Source organism: Rhamphochromis sp. 'chilingali' (assembly GCF_963969265.1).
Source record: "Rhamphochromis sp. 'chilingali' genome assembly, chromosome: 20".
Classification (NCBI taxonomy): domain Eukaryota; kingdom Metazoa; phylum Chordata; class Actinopteri; order Cichliformes; family Cichlidae; genus Rhamphochromis; species Rhamphochromis sp. 'chilingali'.
Window position 1 is genome coordinate 26584469 of NC_137947.1, and position 23904 is coordinate 26608372.

The 23904-nt window shown below is 38.7% G+C and overlaps 2 protein-coding genes and 1 long non-coding RNA gene across 5 annotated transcripts; 1 reads left to right on the forward strand and 2 right to left on the reverse strand.

The window, feature by feature from the left end:
- The first annotated feature begins 1375 nt into the window (after positions 1-1375).
- On the forward strand, positions 1376-13322 carry gpr155b (G protein-coupled receptor 155b). Of its 3 annotated transcripts, none has more exons than XM_080869615.1 (20): positions 1376-1473; positions 1922-2130; positions 2241-2388; positions 2476-2605; positions 3400-3578; positions 3755-3907; positions 4010-4077; positions 4418-4589; positions 4828-4983; positions 5186-5269; positions 5403-5526; positions 5650-5734; positions 5929-6016; positions 6284-6509; positions 6655-6732; positions 6998-7152; positions 7512-7607; positions 7709-7773; positions 7869-8006; positions 8699-13322. In XM_080869615.1, exons 2-20 carry the CDS (start codon positions 1973-1975, stop codon positions 9207-9209), a joined length of 2814 nt encoding a protein of 937 aa, XP_080725741.1. In that variant the 5' UTR covers positions 1376-1473; positions 1922-1972; the 3' UTR covers positions 9210-13322. The 3 variants fall into 3 exon arrangements, with proteins under 3 accessions (XP_080725741.1, XP_080725743.1, XP_080725742.1); XM_080869617.1 differs by having other exon boundaries at positions 8641-8834; XM_080869616.1 differs by lacking the exon at positions 1376-1473 and having other exon boundaries at positions 2024-2134.
- Positions 13323-14780: 1458 nt separating this feature from the next.
- Positions 14781-19584, reverse strand: LOC308388369 (transmembrane protein 41A-B-like). The gene is made up of 5 exons (XM_080869044.1): positions 19429-19584; positions 15741-15891; positions 15458-15619; positions 15126-15264; positions 14781-15035 (listed from the first exon to the last, which is right to left on the reverse strand). Exons 1-5 carry the CDS (start codon positions 19566-19568, stop codon positions 14800-14802), a joined length of 828 nt encoding a protein of 275 aa, XP_080725170.1. The 5' UTR covers positions 19569-19584; the 3' UTR covers positions 14781-14799.
- A 979-nt stretch (positions 19585-20563) lies between these two features.
- LOC308388442 lies at positions 20564-21877 on the reverse strand. Its single transcript, XR_013970092.1, has 4 exons — positions 21771-21877; positions 21593-21680; positions 21430-21507; positions 20564-20739 (listed from the first exon to the last, which is right to left on the reverse strand). It is a non-coding gene; the product is annotated as an uncharacterized lncRNA (long non-coding RNA).
- Between the last annotated feature and the right edge of the window lie 2027 nt (positions 21878-23904).

The window sequence follows — 23904 nt, forward strand, 5'->3', positions numbered from 1 at the left end:
TACATATACAGTACATGTATGGATCGTGTATGATCCATATATATGATACATGTATGGATTTTGAAACCTACATGTCAAAAAGGAACTCTTAAAGACAATCATACACAAACTTATTTACTTTAAAACAATGCTTTATGTTCTTTGCTTGGGGGTGAAAATGGAGCGCTTTTATTCTGTTATGCATTGTAAGTAATTTGATATGACTGTACAATGATCATGTGATAAAATGGGAACGATGCATTGTAGTGGCAGGATCCAGATGAAGTGACTTTTCTTTTGTATTGCCAAATAAAAATATGCATCTTTTACATATCTGTGCAATAAAATCAGCAAATACATTCTTCTGAGTGAGATCAAAGAAGGCATTGTCTGTTTTATTGTTGTTTTGTTTTGTTTGTGTCTTCTGTAACATAATTAGGCAGAATTATAGTATGTGCAACTTTCATTACCCAGCAGTATGACTGATTATTATTTCACATTGTGTTACTGCAAGTGCAGGCTCGATCTCAATCTTTTCTTGAGCTGCAGAACTTGGGAGTCGTCTCAGACATTTTGCTCCTTTGGCATAATTTATCCCTGCTTGATGTGGTGTATCACTCAAATCACAATGTAATGTTAAGAAACCCACCCTGCTGAATTAGAGTTTAAAAAGCCCACATTACAAAACTAAAATATAAGAACTGTTTTGCAAGTATAAGATCATCCATTTTTTTTCTTTCAGTTTTCAAATTTCATTATGTAATCATTTTTAGTTAGATGAAATTATGTCAGTAAACTGTGTCTGCCCCTTAACATGGCTGTCACTTCCTTTAGTGATATTGAATCCACACCCCTGATGTAAACTGGATGGATTTTCATCTCCCCATCGTCTTCCCCTTATTTTTACCCCTCCTTCCTCTGAACTGATTTATTGTTTCCCATCATTTCAGTTACATACAGTCTTCTTCACGTTACTTTAATAAGTATATCACTTCTGTGACTACATACCAGTTCAAGTCTTATTGATGGACTTGAAATCCAACAGTTTTCCTTGCGCAGGCTCAGTCATACCTCCTCACATTTGCTCAGTATCATCAAGTGAAGGATTTATTCAGTAATTGCTTAAACCGTAAAGGTATGTTTATAAAATCATCACCTCTGGAACTTACAATCATTATTTGAGGCACTATTTCTTTTTTTCCACAGAAAACGTGCATTTATAGCTGATAAACGACAAAAATACCTGCAATTTTTGCACACTTTCCCTAAATTCAATAAATCCAGCGCACATGACGTTGCGACACGCCAAACTTTTTGAAAACCCAATCACAGTTGTGTGCCAACATACCTCGGCTCTCATTGGCTGAATCATCTGTCAGTCATTTTTCAGGGCGTTGCCACATCTCAGCAGCTGTCAGATTGTATCCAAATGACAATAACACGGAATTGCACAGCGAGCTTTTCTGCACAACGATGTTCGTCTAAAATAGAGAGGTAGGAGGTGTCGCTGTGAAACAAAGTATTTTAAACAGCACACTCAGTCAGATGTAAAGTTACCGCGCCCTCGTATTCGTTTTTAGCATTTAATTATGCTAGCGCTAACCTGCGGTAGGCAGTAGAAACGGTGCTTGTTTGGAAAATAGCATATTTTGTATCAGCGTTGGTAGACTTTAAATATTTCCGGATATTGCATTTAAAAAAAAGGCACCGTGCTAACATCGCTTATAGTGACGCGGATGCGTAAATAGAGATGCTGGTAACCCTGAGACTCAACCAGTCGCTAACCTTTCATTTACATATTTGTCTAAAGCCCTTTTTAAATTCTATAGACGTGACGTTGCAATTTGCTCTTAGTCTTAGTTTACCCGCTGTTATATTTCTATGTTGCCTGTTTTTGAATCGCTCCAACCTCTGATAGTTTCCTCTCGGCGTCCTCCCTTAGTGTGCTGATATTCCTCACCTGACCTCTCTGATCACCCTGTCCCACATCACAATGGAGACAACCAACAGCTATGTGTTAATCCATGGGAAGAACATCTCCCATAGCACTCTGACAGGGCCTGCTGCAGGACCTCACATGTCCATAGACAAGCTCTTCCCAGCTCTCCTGGAGTGCTTTGGCATCATACTGTGTGGCTATATAGCAGGCAGGTAGGTGATTGAGAATTAGACCATATTTTTGCCCAGTTTTCCCAAAATATTGGCTGGGAAATGTAGTAAGTGCCTAGTGTAAATGTGTATTTATCCCCCCCCCCACCCAGGGGTGACATCATCACAGAGAGCCAGGCTAAAGGTTTGGGGAACTTCGTATCCAAGTTTGCTCTTCCAGCGCTGCTTTTTAAAAACATGGTGCTGTTGGACTTCAGAAATGTCATATGGGCATTTCTGTGGAGTGTCTTGGTTGCTAAGGTTTGTGTCTAACCACTTGTAAGTTTGCATTATGCTGAAGATTTATAGAAAACAAAAACCTGATCATCACGCTTCTGTCCTGTGTAGGTGACAGTCTTTGTGCTGGTATGTGTGCTGACACTGATGGTAGCCAGTCCAGACAACAGATACAGCAAGGCTGGTCTGTATGCCATCTTTGCTACTCAGAGTAATGACTTCGCCCTTGGATATCCTATAGGTAAGTGCAACAAAACATTACTGTTTGCTCTTCATTCAGGGTTAGCAGTGGAGAAAGTCCTCTCATGTCAGGGAATAACACAGAGTATAAACAGGTTCGATATGAGCTACAAAGTGCTATCAAGGCTGCCAAGGAAGCATATTCCCAATAACTTAAGTGCTGCTGCTGAGATATGTGGCAGGGAATCAAAGTTTTAACTACCCATAAACAACGGAATACACACTGGTCAGGGATCCAGGACAACACCCTACTGGAAAACCATAATGACCTTTCAACGTTGATATCAAACTTCAGGTAGCACACATATAGGGTCTCAGGGCATCTCCATCCTAGACTTCCTTGCTCACAGATCACCGTTGGTGACGGTACAAAACAGCTCTGCCAAGCTTTCAGTCAACACAGGAGCCTCCCAAGGATGCCACTTCAGCACCTATGATTGTAAACCTTTGACTGTGCCTCTACTCAGAAAAGATCACCATAAAGTATGTAGATATGGTTATGGCACAGCCATCCTCAGCTGCATTATAGAAGAGGAGTCATGGTACAGGGGACTGGCAAACGATATAACTTGCTATAGACAGGAGAATAATTCCTCTTCTTAACATACGGAAAGCCAAAAAGCTGTCAAAATGGATCTTGATCTTTAAGAAGATAATTTTGTGAGAAAGACTGATAAATCCACCAGCAGCTGTACTGCTTTGTGCCAATGGCAATAAAGTCTATCTTAATCTTATCTAATTAAGACATAGAGAGTGTGTATATATTTCATTGCCTCTCTGTCTTCACTTTTCTAGTTGATGCTTTGTATCGAAGTACATATCCAGAATACCTCCAGTACATATACCTGGTTGCTCCTGTATCCCTCATGCTCCTCAATCCCATCGGCTTTGCTCTTTGTGAGGTGCAGAGGTGGAGACAGGCCAGCCATTCACAGCACAGTAGTCTTGGCATCCTGGGAGTTGTTGTCTTACAGGTACTAAGCATGCAGGTGTTTTGACAAGTGCATTAATACACCTGTATATCCTAAGGTTTACTTTATTTGCAAACTTTAAGGACCCAATTTGTACATTTGTAGCTGTTTCCCACTTTGACCTTTTGCACCAATTTTAGGTCTTCGAGTTTTAATTTTTATTATTTTTTTCACTCTAGGTGTTGAAGAACCCAATAGTGTTCATGGTGATAGTGGGAATCATCTCTCACTTTGCGCTGGGCCAGCAGATCCCTGCTGTGTTGTCAGAGTTTATAGATGGTCTCGCAAACTCTTTTGGAGGGGCAGCGTTGTTTTACCTTGGCCTCACTATGGTGAGTTGCACTCTTGTGTTTGTCTATCTTTTTTTCTTCTCCTAAGGATAACCTGTTTTACTTACCATGAAGGATATCATCAGCTGCCGTCTTATTTGGCAGGTTGGTCAGCTTAGAAAATTAACCAGAGACACTGGAGTTGCCTTGATATTGCTCATCACAGCCAAACTGTAAGTGAAGCCTGAATGGAATAGTGTGAGCGTAATTGGTTTAAGGTGGCCTGAGCTAGTGGGTTTTTGTATTTGACCATATTTTGCATGGTACATATTTTTGTGTTAGTTGCCATTATTTTGTATATAATATGTAATGCAAGATACACTCTGTCTTCAAAAATACGGAAATGCATCTTTCTAAAATGGCAACAAGCCTTTAAGCTTCACCAAGAACTCTTAAAGAAAATGAACAAAATATGAAGTACAGAAGTGTTTTTAATAGTCAGTTTGGTTTTTGGTTGATTACACAGCTCCATGAGTATATTTTTGTCTGTCTCTCTCAATGTCATCCTTTCAGCTTGATAATGCCGCTGGTCTGTAAAGACATGGTGGATATTCTGGACACTGGAGTGAACAGCACGAGTGCCAATCACACAAGTTTGTCCAACTTTGCTTTCTTATATGGAGTTTTCCCAACAGCCCCCAGTGTGGCCATCTATGCTGGACACTATAACATGGAGTTAGAAGTGGTATGTTCTCTTAATGTAACAATCATACTTTAAAAAGCTGTATGAAAGGAATATTACTTTTTGTTGTTGTTGTTGAAACACAAAGAGAAGAGGACTCCCTTGTGACTAAAATGTTCCATCTTTCATGCTACTGGTAATGATGGCATGGAAACCCACATGGTCGACACTTAGCCAGGTATTTTAAACTTGGTTTTTACATTCTCTCACCCCCAAATCCTGTTTGTTTGGGTTTTTTTAGGTAACGTCAGGGATGGTAATCAGTACATTCTTGTCGGCACCAATCATGTATGTGTCCGCCTGGCTATTAACAATCCCTTTAATGGACCCAACCCCCTTGGTTACAGAGCTTGAAAATGTAAGCTTCAACATCAGCATTGTCAGCCTTATAGCTCTGGTAAGTGCCTTTGAATTCACCCCAGTGCTCTGGTTGGATCAGTGGGACAGGGAAGAATTTTAAAATGATAAAGAAGAAGCACAGAAATGCTTTAACAACACCTAGAGCTTAAGCACAGGAAGTTGTGGATGATAGCTGGTGTCATGATTGATTTTCCAAATATAGACATATCAAATGATCGAGTATGATTATCTTCATTCAGGTGTGGACCATAGCGGTGATGCTGCTCAGCAGGAAATTTAACAAACTCCCTCACCTATTTGCGCTAAATCTATTCCTGGCCCAGGTCAGTCTTATTTCGAAAACATTTTTTAAAATGAGATTTCAGTGTTTAATTCAATTGATTCATTCATGAAATGTTAATTGAGAACCTTGTATAGGTACATGTTGTACCTTAAACTCTGTACTTTTCTCTATAGTTCCTAGTGTGTGTCAGTATGATCCTGTGGAATTTCTTGGTGAAACAAGAGGACAACCTGCTCGGCAAAATTCTCACCTTCACTTTGCTCTATGGGTCTCTTTACAGTACATACATTTGGACAGGTAAGTGAATACCTGTAAGTGGTTACACCTGTTTTATGAATGAAATACCCCAAAAGTCAAATGATTTGTGTTTAGCTGGTAGATGTTGGTGATTGTATTTGAATGTTTTGTTCTCTTTTTCAGGTTTAATCCCTCTCTGTCTGGCTCTGACTAACAGAGATGATCTGCTGAGACTCCGACCAGGAGTATTCATGATTTTGGGTTGGGGGTAGGCCACCACAGAGAAATGAATAAGGATATTTTAATTGACAATAGAATAAGAAAATGAAACATTTTAAAACTTTTACTGATTGAAATGTGACTTTCTTTTTCTTTGTGGAGACAAGAAAAGAAGATCATATCAGAGAATATGATCTAAAGTCTAAGTAATAACAAAATTATTCAACCTTTCTCCACGCACAGGGTTCCTTTCCTAATGGTTGGTGGTCTTCTCATATCAGGAGAGAGGAGTGATACGATAGACTCTGCCTTCTTCTATGGCAGAGCCCAGGTTGGAACAATACCTGCTGTAACTCTACATTACACTTTCTAAAGAGTCGTTCTGAACTCTTTGTTTATTTTTGTCCAGTCTTTTTCCTTTTTTTTTTTCAGCTCAAGACTTTTTATTTTAAGTTCAGGTTTAATGCTGTATGTGGAGAAAACGCACTGAAATTCTTTTACCAAATTAAAGTAATATTTATAAAAAGCACACTTCAGGAATTCTAGAACAAGGTTTGTTTGGGAAGTTTAATTCATAATCTCATCAATTCTCCTCCAGATAATCAGCACTGCAGTAATTCTTGCGGTCAGCCTGGTTCTCGGTGCAATATCTTTGATGGGTCTCAGCCAGGGAGACTGGGAGCAGAGCGGCTACCAAGCCCTGAGCAGAGCTACTGTAACGGGTATCAATGATGAGGTGAGGGTCCCTGGTGGCCTGGAGGATTCACACCAACAGCAAGAGCAGACACAGATGTCAAATTCACCTGCCTGTGGTATCAACTCGGGTAACTCCATTCTTTCACTTTGTCTTTAGTTTATTCTAACTTAAACATAATCTGAGTCTGAATCTCTGTTATCTGTTGTCATTGAGTTTGTAACCAGATGATGTGCAGTAAATATGTTCATTCATTCTGTTCTGTTGCTGTGCAGACCTCCACGGTTTCTCTCCTCTCCAGCCCATACCTGATATGATAGCCAGTACACAGAGGGACCACACGAACAGCACAGGTAATAAACATACATTTCACCTCACCATTCACCGTTCAGAGTAAATTGTGACGTTTCATTAGTTTTATTATGAATTCTGTTATTTTAATTCTAACAATAAGTAAATGACACAAATTTAAATGTTTGTCTTCTGTGGTTGATTATTATGCATTTTTATAACTAAACCAAGTGTATAGCCAACAGTAGTCTGTATAATCCAATAAAGATGGTTTACAACCATAAAGTTGGCTTTGTCATCTTTACTTGGAATTCTCTTCCTCTCTAGGCCACATTGGGGCGCTGTGTGATGGGCATCAGCAAAGTACTTCCTCCTCTGAGCAGCCGCTGAATCTTCCACCACCCGGGCTTCAAACCACAGACGATAAACAGACTGTGAGACATGTTCTGCTCTGTCTGCTGCTCATAGTCAGCCTGCTAGCAGTAAGGATGAAACACTCTTTATGATTATGTGTGAGAAAATGTGTGAATGGACTGATGCTGTTGTCATCCACATTTAAATCACCATTTATATGGACATTACAAGTGTATGAAAATTGCCTTCAAACAGTGTTATCAGTTAGATGAATGAGACCTTTAAATATAATAAATCCTTTGTAGTGTTGTCTTTATCTACTTATCTATCTTGTTTATGATATAAACATCTGGATTAATATAAAAGCTGTTAATAATTAGTAACCTTATGCTACGTTGGATTACCTGTTTGTAAAAATGGAAAGTTGTAATGCATGCCATAACAATGTCCTGGTGCCTGATTGGTGAATGTTTCTGCCTAAATGAAGAACCTGTCCAGCTGTCTGTGGTGGTTGTTCAACAAAGATCCAGGAAGGCTCTACCTTGAACTACAGTTCTTCTGTGCTGTGGCTAACTATGGACAGGTATCTCATACATCAGCTTATTGTATATATGAAGTGTTGCGAGTAAAAAAAATACTATGTTCAGTTGTATCTACTACATTTTGTTTTCTTTTTTCCCCCAGGGCTTTTTGTCCTTTGGGATTTTTGGTCTGGACAGACACCTAATCATCTTGCCTTTTAAGAAGAGGTGATCTGAGACTTCATTGTGGTTTCTAAATTAATTTGTGATCAAATAAATAAAACAATACTAGAACAAGTTTTTTTTGTCTGCATTTTCTTTAGATTGCTTAGCCTGTGGCAGGGCAGGGACATTGATGATTTGAGTCCCTCGGGTGTACCAGAGGAGGTCAGGCTCACCTGTACTCAGTTTGTCCGCTACCACAAAGACCAGTGTGTACAAGACATAGTACACACACGCAGGTATGAGTACTTGTTTACATGTATTTGTGTGGGGTTTTCTTTAAGGACATTTGTGTGTGTTACATAGTACAGTTTGTGTATATGATTTGTTTTTAAATCACCCCTCACATCATCTTATAGAATTTATTCCCTCTAAGCAAAATATTTTTGAAGTAAACACGGAAAAAAAATTATTAGAGATCTCCGTTTTTGAGTTTGAATTCTCTCTCTCTCTCTTTTTTTTAAAAATGGTGTTCTTGTTCAATTCTGAGCATGTCCAAATAATTACTTCTGATTTTCCAGTTTGTCTCTGAATCCTCTTTGCATGTTGCATCAGTTTCTGGGTTTCCCTCTACATAAGAATGTTATTTTTCTTAAAATCAAGTCTAACCATTTTAATTTTATACTCTGCCGTGCCTGTTTTAAAATACTGAAGATCAAATTTAGTCACCCTACTACAAAACTAAAACTTTTTTTTTTTTTACAAGTCCTGGGTGCTATCGTTCTAACACAAAATAATTTATATTATCTCTATACCTTCTTTATGCCTTATAATCCTTCCTTTGCTTTCTCTTTTATTCCTTTCATGTACCCTTCCTTTCTTTTGCCTGCCCATTCCCTCTTCTTTTCTTCACCATCACCATCATCATCATAGTGGCTCAGGGGAGAGTGTGAACACTTCGACAGGTGAATCCTTCCTCTGATACTAACAGGTTTGGAGGAGGACTGGAGGATGAAAATGAAGTTCTGAGACATTCCTCAGCCCATGAACCCCTTTACCTAAACACAAATTCTAGTGATCAGGGTCAGCTAAACGATCACTCACAGATTCTTAACCGAAACCACAATCCAGATAAATCCAGCAGCCAGTGTTTGCTTCCGAGTCAACCCCACCTAGAGCCCGAGAATGAATTGCAAGCGCATATTTCCAACCCTGATGCACCAGGAACCTCCCTTGACCACGAACCCACCAATTCTCAGCATGGTAATGCTTCAAGCCCTCCCCAGTTTCATCAGTATCCCCAGTCCCATCTTGAAAATGTGTTCCGAGGCAGTGACTTAGTAGATTGGCTGGTGGAACGAGGCCTCAGCGCTGGACGAGCCGAGGCACAGCTGTATGGTGCCCGTCTTCAGCGGGGAGGAGTGTTGACAGGTCAGCACAGCTTCAAGGATGAACCCAACTTTCTTTATCACTTCACGCAGCCAAGACGGGAGGAAGAGTAGGAGGGATCAAGATGATGAAAGTGATGAACAAAGCTTTCGGCATACCAAGTGACGGCCACCATAGCTGAGTGCCAAAGCAGATGTGCCTTATGGTGCAGCTGCTTCAAAGGCCACTTAAGGTTGAATCTGGATCATATGAGACACTCATTTGCCCACCAGAATTGGGTTATTTGTCCTTGTATATTCAGGGTGGTTCCCAGTTGAATATCAACTTATTAGCTAATCGGGAGAGAGGTTGCGCTTGCAGTTGCTTTAGAACAGGGGTGGGGAACTCCAGACCTCAAGGGCCGGTGTCCTGCAGGTTTCAGATGTGTCCTTGATCCAACACAGCTGACTCAAATGGCTAAATTACCTCTTCAACATGTCTTGAAGTTCTCCAGAGGCCTGATAAGGAACTAATAATTTGATTCAGGTATGTTGACCCAGGGTGAGATCTAAAAGCTGCAGGACATCGTCCCCTGAGGTCTGGATTCCCCACCCCTGTATTAGAAGGAACTTAAACAAGGAAATTGATGGTTGGGGTTAAAAAGTTAAAAAGGCGAAACGATCACTTCCGACTGTTACTTGCCTCCTTTTGGTTGTGGAAAGAGCCCTTTGGAATTTTATTATGGCTATTATATTCTTCTATTTTATTTTCATCGATTATTTTGCTCTCAGTTTTCTCACTGGAATCACTCTGAGATGTAAACAGTACAGAATCAGTCCCAATTGTAGCAGGTAAAAGTTTTATTTCCTTGATTGCTTTCTGGATATATTTTTCAAAGAAATTAACTTAAATGACCATGCTTAAATAAATAATATTTAAGATAAGCATGCACGTGGTGAGAAGACCAGAAAAGCCATCAGTAAACTACTCAGTGACAGCCTGTGACATTTCTATCAAAGAACAATGTCATATTTTCTTTCAGGGGATATCAAAGCGTCCAGAATCTGCCTGTTAGTTCAGTTATCATTTTGCACGCTGTGTCTTTTTTAAAAGCTCCAGTCTATGCTGACTGCTTGCATGACTCAGCAGTATGGACTTCTCCTCAGCAATGAGCTGTTTGCACTAACTGAATAAATACATTCTTCCCTTTTTTTTTTTTTTTTTTAAATTATGCAACTCACTGGATAGCTGTCTCTTGGTGATGCTGCAGAGGAAGTTTGTTTTCTTTGCAACTGTAATTGTGTTGCAGCTGTTTAGTTTTAAATATTTGTTCAGGACTGATTTTGAATTCACTCATCCATGGTGGAGCACCACCTCATACGGGCTTAATTTGAGAATTCAGCCAAAATTCCTCTCATGTTCTTTGCCTTTGAGCCCAACCTACACAACAGAAGACAAAAGCACGTACAGTAGTTATTGGAATGACAAATCTGTCCATTTGAATGAAAGACAGGTAAAGCCAGAGGGCTCACGTTGTCACAGATACAGTCCTGTTTTTGTTTCAAATGGCTTATCTTTCTTTACAAACCACTGCTAAACTGTTTACATCTGTAAGAAAGTTCTACTACTCTGTCCATTTAAAAAGATCCTGTTCAAAATGTGTCGAGTCTACGGTAGCAAAGTCTGCGGTCACTGTAGACGGTTACGTCTTTTCATTGGCCCGGAGTCTACGGTGAACGTAGACACTCTACGCTCTGGTCCAATAGGAGTGCTGAATCCCACTGTAGACTAGCCAACATCTAATGTATTACCCCCATTTCTAGTCTTTTCAGTGGCGACACTAGAAATTTGTGTTATAAATCCAGATGCCCCTGCATGTCGTCAGCAGGCCGGGTGTTGTGAGCACAAGAAAACGATTAGAATAAAATGTGGTGAAGTTTGTTTAGATGATAGGGTCCAGCTGTAAATCAGAGGAATAAGAAAGGATTTGTGAATGTGTGTGCGTGTTTTAGGCTGGTTTAGCTATAAGCCTGAGTGTGTGTGTGTAATTTGTAACTGTAATGTAAAAGTGGGGGTCTGCCTGTCATAAAAGGAAATAGGAAGCCACAGTTGGGAGATGCTAGGAATGTATGGAACAGAAACAGGAAAGAGAGAAGAAGTTTGTTACCCTTCTTCCCGAGGTGCAGAGAGGGTACGGCATACCTCCACACATCCTGTTTTATAGGGGCCTGAGCATTTGTGTCACACACACACACATCAGCTATGTGTATCCATATATGGTAAATTAGGAAAGTTGTATTGGATGCTGTAAATGACCATTAGGGGTGCGGCTACCAAGTATAAATGTAAGGATCTGCATGACTGCCCCTAATTAATGTCTAATTATTGGGGGGGTCATACCCCCCTATCCCCCCCTGGAAATTGCGGCCCTGATGGTCACCGTAGACCTTGCGCTACCCTAGACTTGACTTCTCTGTGAATAGTGAATACAATCCCAGTAGTGCTCCAGACCTAGTGTGTTTCCTTTGCGTTTGGAAATCGAAGATGTGCAATTGAAAGTGGTCAAACTGGGATGTTCAAGGAGTGTCATCCTCAGGTGACATTAAAGCAGGCTTGAGCCGAATTTAAAAAAAAAAAAAATTAAATGGTTGTTGGATGCAATTTTATTATTATTACTTTTTAAGTGGGCAGAGTTACAAAACTGTGTGGTTGCACTTTTGTAAATGCCTGTTACGTTGTTGCTGTTTTACACTATTGCTACTATGAAGTTTACAGTGTGTTGGCGAAGTTATAAAAGGTGGATGGAAATATATGCATGTTTAAAAAATGTCAGGGACACAGATCATGTTAATGTCAAACTAATGTTTGCTGTGATTTATTTTTTTTGTTGACCTACTAATGTATTTGGTCCCCATGCATATATTTCCATCTTTTGATCCTCTGCCAACAAACACCATACTGGTTCATGCAATCAACATCAGGTCCTTGTGTTTATGATGTTTGATAAAAATGTGATTCACCTTTTTTTAAAGAGTGCCTGCCTCAGTTAACATGAAGGTGTGTGTGTGTCTTTGTGTTTGCATGAACAAAAATGTCTGAGTGTGTATGCGCGTGTTGCAAAGCACTGAGATAAAGTAAGACATTTTAATGTCGGTCAGCAGGTTCAGTGTAACAGTGGATGTTTTTAGTGTGTTGCTTTAAGTTAGTCGGGGTCAGTGACTGTAACAGAAGGCATAAATAAAAAATGTTTGCATCTAAATTCGTTTTTACTTCATCACTAAACTCGATTATTGATTCTAATTGGAAATTCACAAGTAAAACAAAGTAAAAACATTTTAGATTTTTATTACATTACATACAACCATAGAATATAAAATGATGGATAACTCCACCATGATGTCCCATTTTGAAGCGTGTAGATGAGCCTGTAATTTCATCACTAGGCCACTTCCCATAGGCTCCCACAGTACTGAAAATCTTTTTTGCCCCATGATGGGCATTAAATAGAAGGTTTAAGTCAAAAACATTGGCTTCACTTTTCAGATTTGTAAGCTAAATCCATCATTTCTGCTGTCTATGGCTAAAACATGATGGAGGGGGGGAAGAAAAGATTTTTGATCAAACAAGAGGAAAATAAAAATCCTCTTCCACCCACACAAAAAGCCCTTTAAAAATAAAGGCAGCATACTTAGCAACTCCCCAGCCCCCCATAAATGTGTAATTTCACGCTGCTGATAAAAAAACAAACAAACTTGAATTTATTTATTTATATCATGTAGCTTTGACAAAATTACAGATAAAAATAAGTTAGGCACTTTGGGTGTTTTTCACATTCACAAATCAGGGAAAGCAGGAAAAGTTCACACACTGGGAGGCTACATTATAAAATGTGATACTCTAAATCCTAAACTGTAGTATATTGTTGAATATCAAAAAACAGTACATATACATATACTCAAACAATTATCCTGAAATGAGGTTGATCATGAAATGCCTCTAAAATACACACCAGACAATTCAGATTTCTGTAAGTAAGGTTTGTCATTTTCTCAGTTAAGGTTATTTGTTGCCCCTCTGTTGCACCTAACATTTGTTTTTGTGTGTTTTCTTTCATGATATAAATAAAAAGCTAGATTTTAAGACTCCTTTCTAAAGACTTTCTTCTCTCAAACATTGACTTAATAAATAAAGAACAATTCCAGTCAAATGTAAAGTGCAACACCACACGTGTTAATAGGAGCACATTATACGATTTTCTCATGTCTGTAGTTTAAATATTTAAAAATGACACAATAAAAGGCTGGAAAGCTGATTTTAACTCTTCACTGAATGAATTGAGTGATTTAAGTGTTTTTCTACAAGTGATTATAATGTCTCTCTTAAAAAACAACAACAAAAAAAACAAGCTAGTTCATTACTGTAAATGAGTCCAGAAAAGCTCCACATTTCTGCAACATTTAGAGCATGTTGCTCTAAATTATCTTTGTTGAAACCACCATGAAACCTCACACCTCTCATGTCAGTGAAAAACAGCTTCATTAAGACACATGTGTAAATGCTTCAGGAAATACAGGTACAAAACATTTTAAAGTCCAAATATATTTTCTCCATGAAGCTTCTTTAACAGCAATGACTACCAAATTAGTTACTAAATAAACATATGTAAGAGAAATGTTAGTCTAGCTGCTCTCTTCTTTATGAATAAAATAAAGAACATTGTTAAACTAATATCTGTAAAGAGATCCAGTCCAGTGTCCATGTAATATGTTAAAGTTATTAGAAAAATAGTTACGTAGGACTTTCAGTCTAAATCTACCTTACATATTTTGTGTGTATTTTCCACCATGACAGATCCAGATCAGAGAGACAAACCCTGAATAGCAGCCAATGGAAACTTAGGGGGAAAAAAAGTCATTTTAAGGCACTAAATTTGATTATATTTTTGAAAGAACACCAAAATGTTGTATATCAGACACCCTTCAGTTTGCCCAGAAATGAAACTCAGAGTATGACAAACATACTCATAATCATCATAAAAGCCATATCCATAAGAACTACTGAGACTGCACGGTCCGTTTCAATTATGTTTTGTTTGTTTTAGGATTTAGATTGGGATCTGTAGATGGGGAAGTTCAAAAAGTTTCTCAGGGTCATTACGCAGGGTTAAAGAAAATGACATGAAACAAAGCACTGTCGAAAAAATAAAAACCTGCAACTATTTTTAAGGTAAAATATTTTGTAAATAGATTGTTTTACCTTCTCACATGCTCTAATGTGCAGCTTTTCTTCATAATATCTGATTAATAATCTGAACATTTCTAGATTTTGGACTGCTTAGCCTTATAAAAATGCCAGTCCTGTCCTGTTTAATTAAGACAATAGGTGCAGATCATTACAGCGTATGTATTTAAACAATACGTTTATTGTTTTAGGGCATTTAATTGCCTCTGTATTGCTGTAACAAAGGAGCCCAAGACATTTCCAGCCCCATCTCAGAAAACTTACCCCAAACCTTTAGGGAACCTTCAGTATTAAAACTTGGTGTAACATGATCAGAAGCCAAGTTCAGAACAGATCGTACTGTAGGTATGATAACTCTCTGGCGTGACCTTACAGAAATCTGGAGTCACCAAAAGGTCACATGCCAACCAGCGGTCAGTTTTTCCTCACCTCACTTCTTCTCACATTAAGTTACATTTAGGTCTTCTTTTACCTCACACTCCGTCATCGCCTCTTCCGTTCCTGCTTGATATCAGTCTCACTGATTCCGTTGCTATCCATGCCATCCACTGTGAGGCGACCTTTGCTGTAGTGTTTAATCAGTGCTCCGGGTAAGAGGGCCACGAGGGCGATGGCGAGGAGCTGAGCCAGCGTCCCCCAGGAGAATATGTCATCCAGTGAGGAGATCTCTGAGAGGATGGCTCCGGTGCGAACACATATGAAGTTGTAGGGGATCAAACCTGAAAGCGAGAGAGTGGTGGCTGACTGATCAGTACTTGTTTTGTAGGTTTTTTAGTCTGCATGTTTCATGTTTGAAACTATGGTCTCACCTATGAACACGGAGAAAAAGAAAATATGCATAGGGATGTTGAGAACAGGACAGGTGATGTTAAGGAACCAGTTAGGAGTCATAGGGAAGAAACGAAGGAAAAGGAGGAAAAAGAACAAACTGCTGCGGTTTTCCTCCACCTGACGGAGGGAGGAGAATGGGTGAGGAGAGAAGAAGATAAAAGGAAATGTGAGAAAATTAAAACCTAGACAGCAAATGATAAAAAAGACATAGAGAGAAAACTGTAATTGGTTTGTCCTTCACTGAATAAATGATTTGCTGCGTAGTATAAAGTGAGAGAATAGGAGAGAAGGGGATTTAAAACATGCCTACCTTCCTCTGCAGCAGGGCCACCTTCTCAGGGAAGAGGTACACCACATACTGCTTTCCAAATGCTGCAGATAGCAGGAAGCAGAACGTGGAGCCTGTGGTGGCGAGCATGCAGGCCAATACCAGACCCTCCCAGGGCCCGAATATTGCACCAGCTAACATGTTCTGAGGAAGAAAAGCAGTCTCTGTTTAAAAGAAATTTGCACGTAGGAATAAGATATTTATCGGAAATCAACAAGACACAGGATTGGTTTGGATCATTGGTTTGCATTACTGTGTGTCTCACCAGAAAGGAGGAGCCAGGTATGGCAAAAGACTGTTTGTACAGGTATGCGCTACAGAAGAGCAACAGAACATAGGCGTAGTGTTGTCTTTTGTAAAACTTGAGCATCTCTGCGAGCTCCCGTAGCTCGACCAGGTCAGATGGGAACTTTAGCCTAGATGGAACAAACACAAGAATGCTGTGTGCATGGAAATACAGTATAAAAGGCAAAAACAGAGTATGTACTATTCTAACAAGTTGTGAGCTTTTTTTTGGTTTGACTACCTTTATTTTTTCAAAATGATTAAAAAAATAAATTGGTATTGATTTTTACCATTGTCTGCTCACATGTGATGCTACTTCGCTACCTGAGTACCGTGAACAATAAATGATCTGATACGTTTTAAATCACCTTCATCATCTTATTTTCTGCTTTGTGGTAATTAAAAATAAATGGAAAAATACAGTGACAGACAGCACGTACATGGCAGTATATAAGTAATCTGGATTTTATATGAGAGCCTGAAATTAAACCCCATTTACTTCTACTGCATTGGTTCAGTGGTTGAACTACAGCACCCATAGGCAAAAATGTCAGCATGACTATGATGCAATTGTTTTTTTGAGTTGTATATATAGTATTTTTTAAATTTGATAAAAAAAAAAACACACACACACACACAAAGTGTAAGAGAAGTGTGTCTATCTGTGCGCATGTGTGCACCAAAGCGAATCAGAGGGTAACAGGATATATCTGATTGAAGGACAGAAATAGTGTTGCTGCCTGTAGACTTGCGCAGAGGGTAGGAAGACACTTCTCAAAGCTCACATGCACACACAATAAAATCCCCCCAGTTGAAACTCAAGATGCCGGCTTCCTCTGCCAGCTGCTCTGGCATTCAGTGTTCCTTGTTCCCACTGGTCAGTGGACGAATATTCTGTTCTGTCATTGGTCCACAAGTTGATGATGCATGAGGGTTCAGATACATGAAACTGCAGGAGTGTATGTACTGTATTCAAGCAGCTACAAGTGTCATCATGGGCACTTTTAAATTTTGCTAATACACAACCTTATGCAAAACACTCTGTATCTGCGCACACACACAACATTCATATATAGCTTTCCACTAGCTTGATATTAATATGAAGCCGGACTGTATTAGGCTGACTGTAATCTCCAGCATTAGAAGATGTGACTGGGGCTGATATATAACTATTAATTAATTTCTTGTTTCTTTCAGTGATAAATTTGGTTACAGGTTCTCACTTATTCTCATTATTCAGCCTGAACCTCTGATACAAGGAAGGATGGATCCACGCTTTCATGTTGATCACTCCAAATTCGGACCACAGCAGAAATTGAGATTTATCAGACCAGTTAACATTTTCTTCAGTGTTTTTCGAGTCACTTTTGGTGAGCTTATGTGAAGTCTATCCTCCGTTTCTTGTTCTTAGCTGAGAGCAGTGCCACCCGGTGTGGTCTTCTGCTGCTGTAGCCCATGTACTTTAAAGTTTGATGTTTTGTTCATTCAGAGATGCTATTCTGCATACCTTGGTTGTAATGAGTAGTTACTTGCTTACCTATCAGCTCAATGCAGTCTGTTCATTCTCGCCTGACCGCAACAGGACATTTTCATCTAGAGAGCTGTCACTGGATATTATCTCTTGTGAGGGTGGTCAGGTGGAAAAACCCCAGTGGATCGGCAGTTTTTGAAATACTTATATCAGCCCATCTGGCACCAGCAACCATACCAACCATGTCAAAGTCACTTAAACCACCTTTCTACCCCATTGTGATGCTCAGTTTGTTCAGATTAAAGTCATTTTTAATAAAAACAATAACTCAGAAATTCTAAGATTAAAGTTACAGACTCAGAAGAAAGCAACTAAGATTTTGTAAGGAATGGCATAACCTTCCTGTGCAAGCATCTGATCACATCTCCATCTTCCATGTATCGTACCTGCAGTGGATGACCCTGAAGTTAAAATGATACTTTACAACACAAAAAAGTAAGTGCGTCTGGACTTTCAAAATCCACTGCTGTATACTGGAGCTAAACAAAATGGGGAAAAAATTATGTACTGATGTTGATGGGGTGATAGTTTGTTTAGCTGCACATCCTCACTAATGTCTTTATGGAGCATTCTCTGTGTATGTAGAGTAGTGGAGTAGATATAACATTGCAGAGGCTGTGCGATATGACCAAAATCTCATATCCCGATATAAGAATTCTATCGTCCCGATAATGATATAAATCACAAAAATTTAACATTTTCTGTAAATTCTGTGAATCTCGTGCAGCTCGACTTGCGGGAAGTGTTTCCTGCTGCGCGTCATGTAGCTGGAGTCGAGTGTTTTAACAGAGGCATGAAACTATACATTTTTAGACATAAGTTGTAACGGCCACCGTTTTCTTTGTGAGTATTTATTACACGGCGTGCTGCGGGGAAAAGCCTGTTCTAACGTTTGAGTCTAAGGTTTATTTTTTAGCACCTGGCGGCTCTTTTTTACTTCTCATCAGACAACACTACTTCTCATCCGTAAATAAAAATAGAAATTTTTATTGAAAACGTCACCTCACCAGATCCACTCACGCTATGCTTTTACTTTATAAGTAACAAAATATGGGTAATATCATTTTACTGGGAGTGCACCCTTTCTCTCTCCAACACACACACATACACACTCAAGGATCCTACTCTTGGCTTCAGAGTGCATTGGTCTGCGTTATTCTATCATCTCTAGACAACCTCACACTTGACCGTCTGGCACATTACAACATATCAGTTTCATAACTCTCTCTCTCTCGCTCTCTCACACACACACACACACACACACACACACACACACACACACACACACACACACACACACACACACTGAGACACACACACTGAGACACACATATAGAAAATAAATCACTTCAAAACACTAATACACACACACATACACACTTAGAAGTGAGTTAATCGGTCCAGTATAGCTTGGGTCCAGTATGTACTTGAGGAGACATGATGTAAATATCAAGCAGATAATATTTTAGTGCAACAATAACAATAATAATAATAAATTATTAATGTGATACTTATTGTAGATGTGATACTTTAAAAACAAATATCCTTTATTTAAGGCATATATAATTTTAGACCTTCATATCTTTAGATGAGTTCACATCATGTTCCAACTAATTCAACGATGGGAAGGTTATATGTCACTACTGCTTTGGTTTCCAAGATGGGGGGAGGCCAGGGAATCCCCAAGGAATTTTAAGACAGACTTTAGGGGTGTCATAAAACAAATGTATCCAGGAATTATTTTATTTCACTTTCCTCCTGACTAAAAATGTCTCAGATAAAAGCGTGTAAGTAATAAAAAAAAAAGATTTCTCTGCACTAAAGCCACAACCCACAACCTTCTCTCAACCAAGATTTTCTGCTTATGAAGAGTATTAGCACCGTGCTTTGGTGAAAAATGCCTGCAGTCCAAATTCAGATTATAGGCAGATAGATTTTAAAGAATGGAGTACCATAAGTACCAGCTTTGTCAAAGACACCCAATAATACTGATAATAAGGAACAGGTTAATGTAATACTGCTATGATAATTGACTTACCTGCATATCCATCAGTAACACCAAGTGGCTCTAATAACTGAAAGTAATATTTTTGCCCAAACTTGAATTATGCATGTAAAGTATGTAAAGTTTCCTTACCTGTACTCCTGGACCTCCTCGTGCTCCCCCTGGGAGCCAGGCTGGAGCTGCTTGGGTCCCGGGGGAAGATGCGTGGACAGCAGGTAGAGGTAGACACTTGCCGCCCCGACAACTGCAGCCAGTCCCGTTAAGGAGCGCATGTTGCTCCCTACAGAAACTCCGTGATCACCGGATAAAACTCCGCTGACAACTCGGGCTGAATTTAAGCAAAGGGGAAAACCGCCGATGAGATAAAGTCGACGTGCTGCGGTTCAGTTGGACGGCAGCGAAAAAAGTGGGTGTCGCTTACCGAGAACCAGGCTACGGTGACGGCTGACATTCTGGCCGGTGTTCGGCACACGGATCACATGGCAGCCGGGCAAACTTTCTTTAGACTGATGGAAAAGAAGCTTTGTGCCCACAGTTTCTCCCCCAACACGTCTTATTTAAAATAACACCAAAAATTCATCCCAACAGGTCGTAATAATCAGGATGAGTTAATGGTCGGTATATATCTACAGTTGCACTTATGCGACCAGCCACCAGGGGGCGCTAAAGTCCACGATGAGTTCAGAGTAAGATGATACGATCTGATATTGTGCAATGGTAGTATTTATAGAGCAGGATCCTAACTGTGTATCATTCAGATTTAAACGCTAGGTTATAACAGTAATAATAATAATAATAGTTGTTATTCATACATATATAAATACAATAAAGACACTTAAAGCAGTCACACTGGCAACATTTTAAAGCATATATATATATATATATATATATATATATATATATATATATATATATATATATATATATATATATATATATATATAATATACCTTTTTTTCATCTTTACAATGCAAAAGTTTTGTTCTTGCAAGTCTCTGTTTAGTGGATTTATATTCTTCTGCAAGGTCCTATGCATTTTATATATTATAAAAGGTAGCAATACTGCAGGAAGGTTTGATCAACCTAATTAAGGTTAAAGTTCTTCATTTGTTTTCCATAGCATACATGTGAGTTCTCTGAGGTAAAGATCAAAAACAAAGTAACGTACCTTTTATTTTACTAATTATTTACCATATAAGAAAATGTATTCTTATAATAATCTAAATTAGAGCATTGTAAATTAGGAATTAAAGATATCAGATTATCCTTTTAAATCCAAGTTGAACTTTATTATTTTTCTGTATATAATATAACACAAAATATTTACATTAGCATTATTTGTATGATTGCCATGTTTGTTTATTCAGCATGCCTTGGGTGGGAGCCACATTTATAAGAAGCTTTTGAAAACCTCTCTTTTCTGTCATGGATCATCAGGTTTCCCTGCAATAAAAAAAACAGAAGATCATTAAGTCACAAACACTACTTCCACACCAAGTACAACCAACATATACTCTGAGAAAGGTTTAGTCTGTTATCCTGAACTCTACAACTTTCTGGTTTCATAGTTGTTCGAGGTCTAAGTAAATACATTTCTGGTAAGTTTATGTACAGCACACCTGTCAGTACTTTCAAAATTGTGCTGAGGTGCAACCCTGAGGTACTGCATGTACAGTTTTTTATGGCAACTTCATGGCCATAGTGGTAAAGACTTTAAACACAAACACACTTCTTTTCATATCTTAGTGAGGACATCTACTTGACTTTATGTTTTCCCTAGCCACTTACCATAACCATCACAAGTGAATGGCTAACTCTAACCCTTAGCCTAAACCTAACCATAGCCTAACTGTAACCCTGACACTAAACCACATTTTGAGCCTTAAACATGTCTCCAAACTCGTGGGGCTGGGCATTTTGTCCCCATAAGGGCTGTTGGTCCCCACAAGTATAGTAGCATTCCAATTTTTGGTCCTTACAAAGACATCTAAACATGGTACACACACACACACACACACACACACACACACACACACACACACACACACACACACACACACACAAATGTGAGCAAACACAAAACTATTCTTAGTCAACATACCTCCTGCGCAAGAAAAAAAAAAAAAAACATACCTCCTGCGTTTTCTGGTATAAATGGCTTCAAAGTTCCATCTCTCTCTAGCTCGTGTAGGGCTATGTAATCTGGAATGACTGTAAGATTGAAACCATCATAAACAAACTTAGTGTTTAGTAAGGGCTGTTTGAGTATTCTCTAAGTCATACACACAGGTCTTACCTTTAGAGTCCTCATTGGGATAAGCAGGCATCACTGTAAGTCCGACCACAAGAACAAGGATCAGGAGCACAATATGAGCTTTCATTTTCTACAGGAGAAATGAGGTTTAGTGTAGTCCTTTGGCTTCAATTCCACATTAAGGGGAGAAAAACAGATTTTTAATAATAGCTCATCTTACCTTTTTATTCACGAGCAGTAGCCTCTCAATGGGTCTTTAAAGTTATAACTGCTGTTTACAGTGTCTCAGACTGACTTATAAACCAGTCCAGCAGGACTTAAGCTAGGTGTGCACATGTCAGAAGCATCTTAAAAATCTACCCAGGTCAGTTTTGGGAAATAAAGTGTTCTAAAAATAAATCACATGTTCCCTGTATTCAAAAGCACAGAGCTTGGCGAACTGAACTAAACTGCTCACACTGATATGAGGTATTTGACTGGGTTAGCAATAAAGAGCACTCAAAGCAAACATACTGACGCTAAATAAAAACAATGATTGTGAAATAAAAGACTTGAAACTAAGCTTCAATTTAAATTTGCACGTATAAGCAAGGCAAATAGGAGTTGAAACTATTCATCTACAGTCACTCTGTTTTAATGTTACAAAAAGTCAAACCCTTTTTAAAGTAATCACGAAAACCTGTGTTTTTGTTACAATGAGATCCACCAAAAGGGCTCCGTATAAACGACTCCTTCTGTAATTCCTAGTATTCTATGTTGCAACTTGTAAACAGTAGATGAACAGATATATCATGACTGCATATTTTTCAGCAGTGTAACTATGTAGCTCTAAAAAAAAAAAGAAATAGAAAAAGTGTGCCATTTGCATGTTGTTTTTCATTTCCCCAGATGACTGCAATTTAGAAACAGAGTAACTTCATATTTATCAAAGATTTTGTTTTGTCAAAGAGCTTGTTTTTCTTAGAGTAAAATGAGACTCCCCTCCTCCGCAGTTCTGTAAAAAAGTCAATACAAACTCAGAAAATCTCCCTGTGACTCTTCAGCTAACCTCTCCAAATATCTTATTGTCAATACTATTATTATCACTTTTGTAACTGCTATTGTTTTTGCAGAATAACATACCAGACAAAAACAAAATGTAGAAGAGAATAGTATGAAGTTAGAAGATGTCAAGGTGTGTGGAGTGTAAGGCTGAGGATTCAAATGCAGAACACAAGAGGTCGACTTCAGCAAAAAGTGAGCCTTTAATATGGTTTATAAGAGAAAGTCTAAAATAGCAGAGAAAAGTCCAGAAAGTAAAGAAACAATAATCCAATAACCACAATGAGTGAGGCTAACAGTATGCTGAGCACAGGGAACAAACACGGGAAATGGAGTAGATGCTGTGAAAAAGTATAAAGGCTGATTAGGGAATGTCCAACAGCAGAGTAAGGACTGGCAAGGACAATCAGGCAGATGAGAGCAACACTACACAGGGCATGAGAGAAACAAATCTTCACTGTAAAATAGGAAAAAATACAATGGGTACTAACACTTAACATGTATGAAAGAACATGAAGACTAACACTTAACACAAAAAGATGTGACAGAGAGAGGAGCAGATAGGGAAATGCTCAGGGAACTTAAACATCTACCAAAAACACGGAAAATAATAACACAAAATCCACAGAATCACAACAGCCACACCGAGGAAAATGTCAGGTTAAAATAACCCATAATTAGCCAACTTTTAAAAATCTGTTTAGAAAAAAATGGATAAATCTAATCACAAGTTTGAATTTGCAAATGTCACACTGATGCAATATTTCAACATTGTAGAGCCTCTAATGTGGGCCTTGCTAGTGTTTGCTCAAAAAACAATTTATTTAGATTATGATTGGTTACACATGTAAACCATCAAAATTGTATTTACTTACAGAGAATGCACCTGCAAAGTAATGCAATCCTAGCTGAACAATTAAGTTAAAGACTGAGACACTTTAACTAAAAAAGAATTCACACAGTTCCTATTAACTGCATTAAATCAGACAAATTTAATGATCTTTCCATTTTACCTTTTGTTTAATCTTATAAAGGTGTGACACATTCCTCCTCTGATACAGAACGTTGTGTAGTTCAGTGTTTCCCAACCGTTCCACCTGATTAGTACTCTAAGCAATCGGCATGAGTAACGGGCAGGATAATTACCTTCTCTTCCTGCTCTAATTAAATGGTTTGCCAACTGCCAGTGAAACAAAGACAAAGAAGCAATTGCGTAATAGTCATGCTGTGAGACGCGTAATAGCAATAGATAAAAAAATTTTTTTTTTTTAAAAGTAGTCAATCTGACCTGGGTCCTGGAGAAAATTCTGACC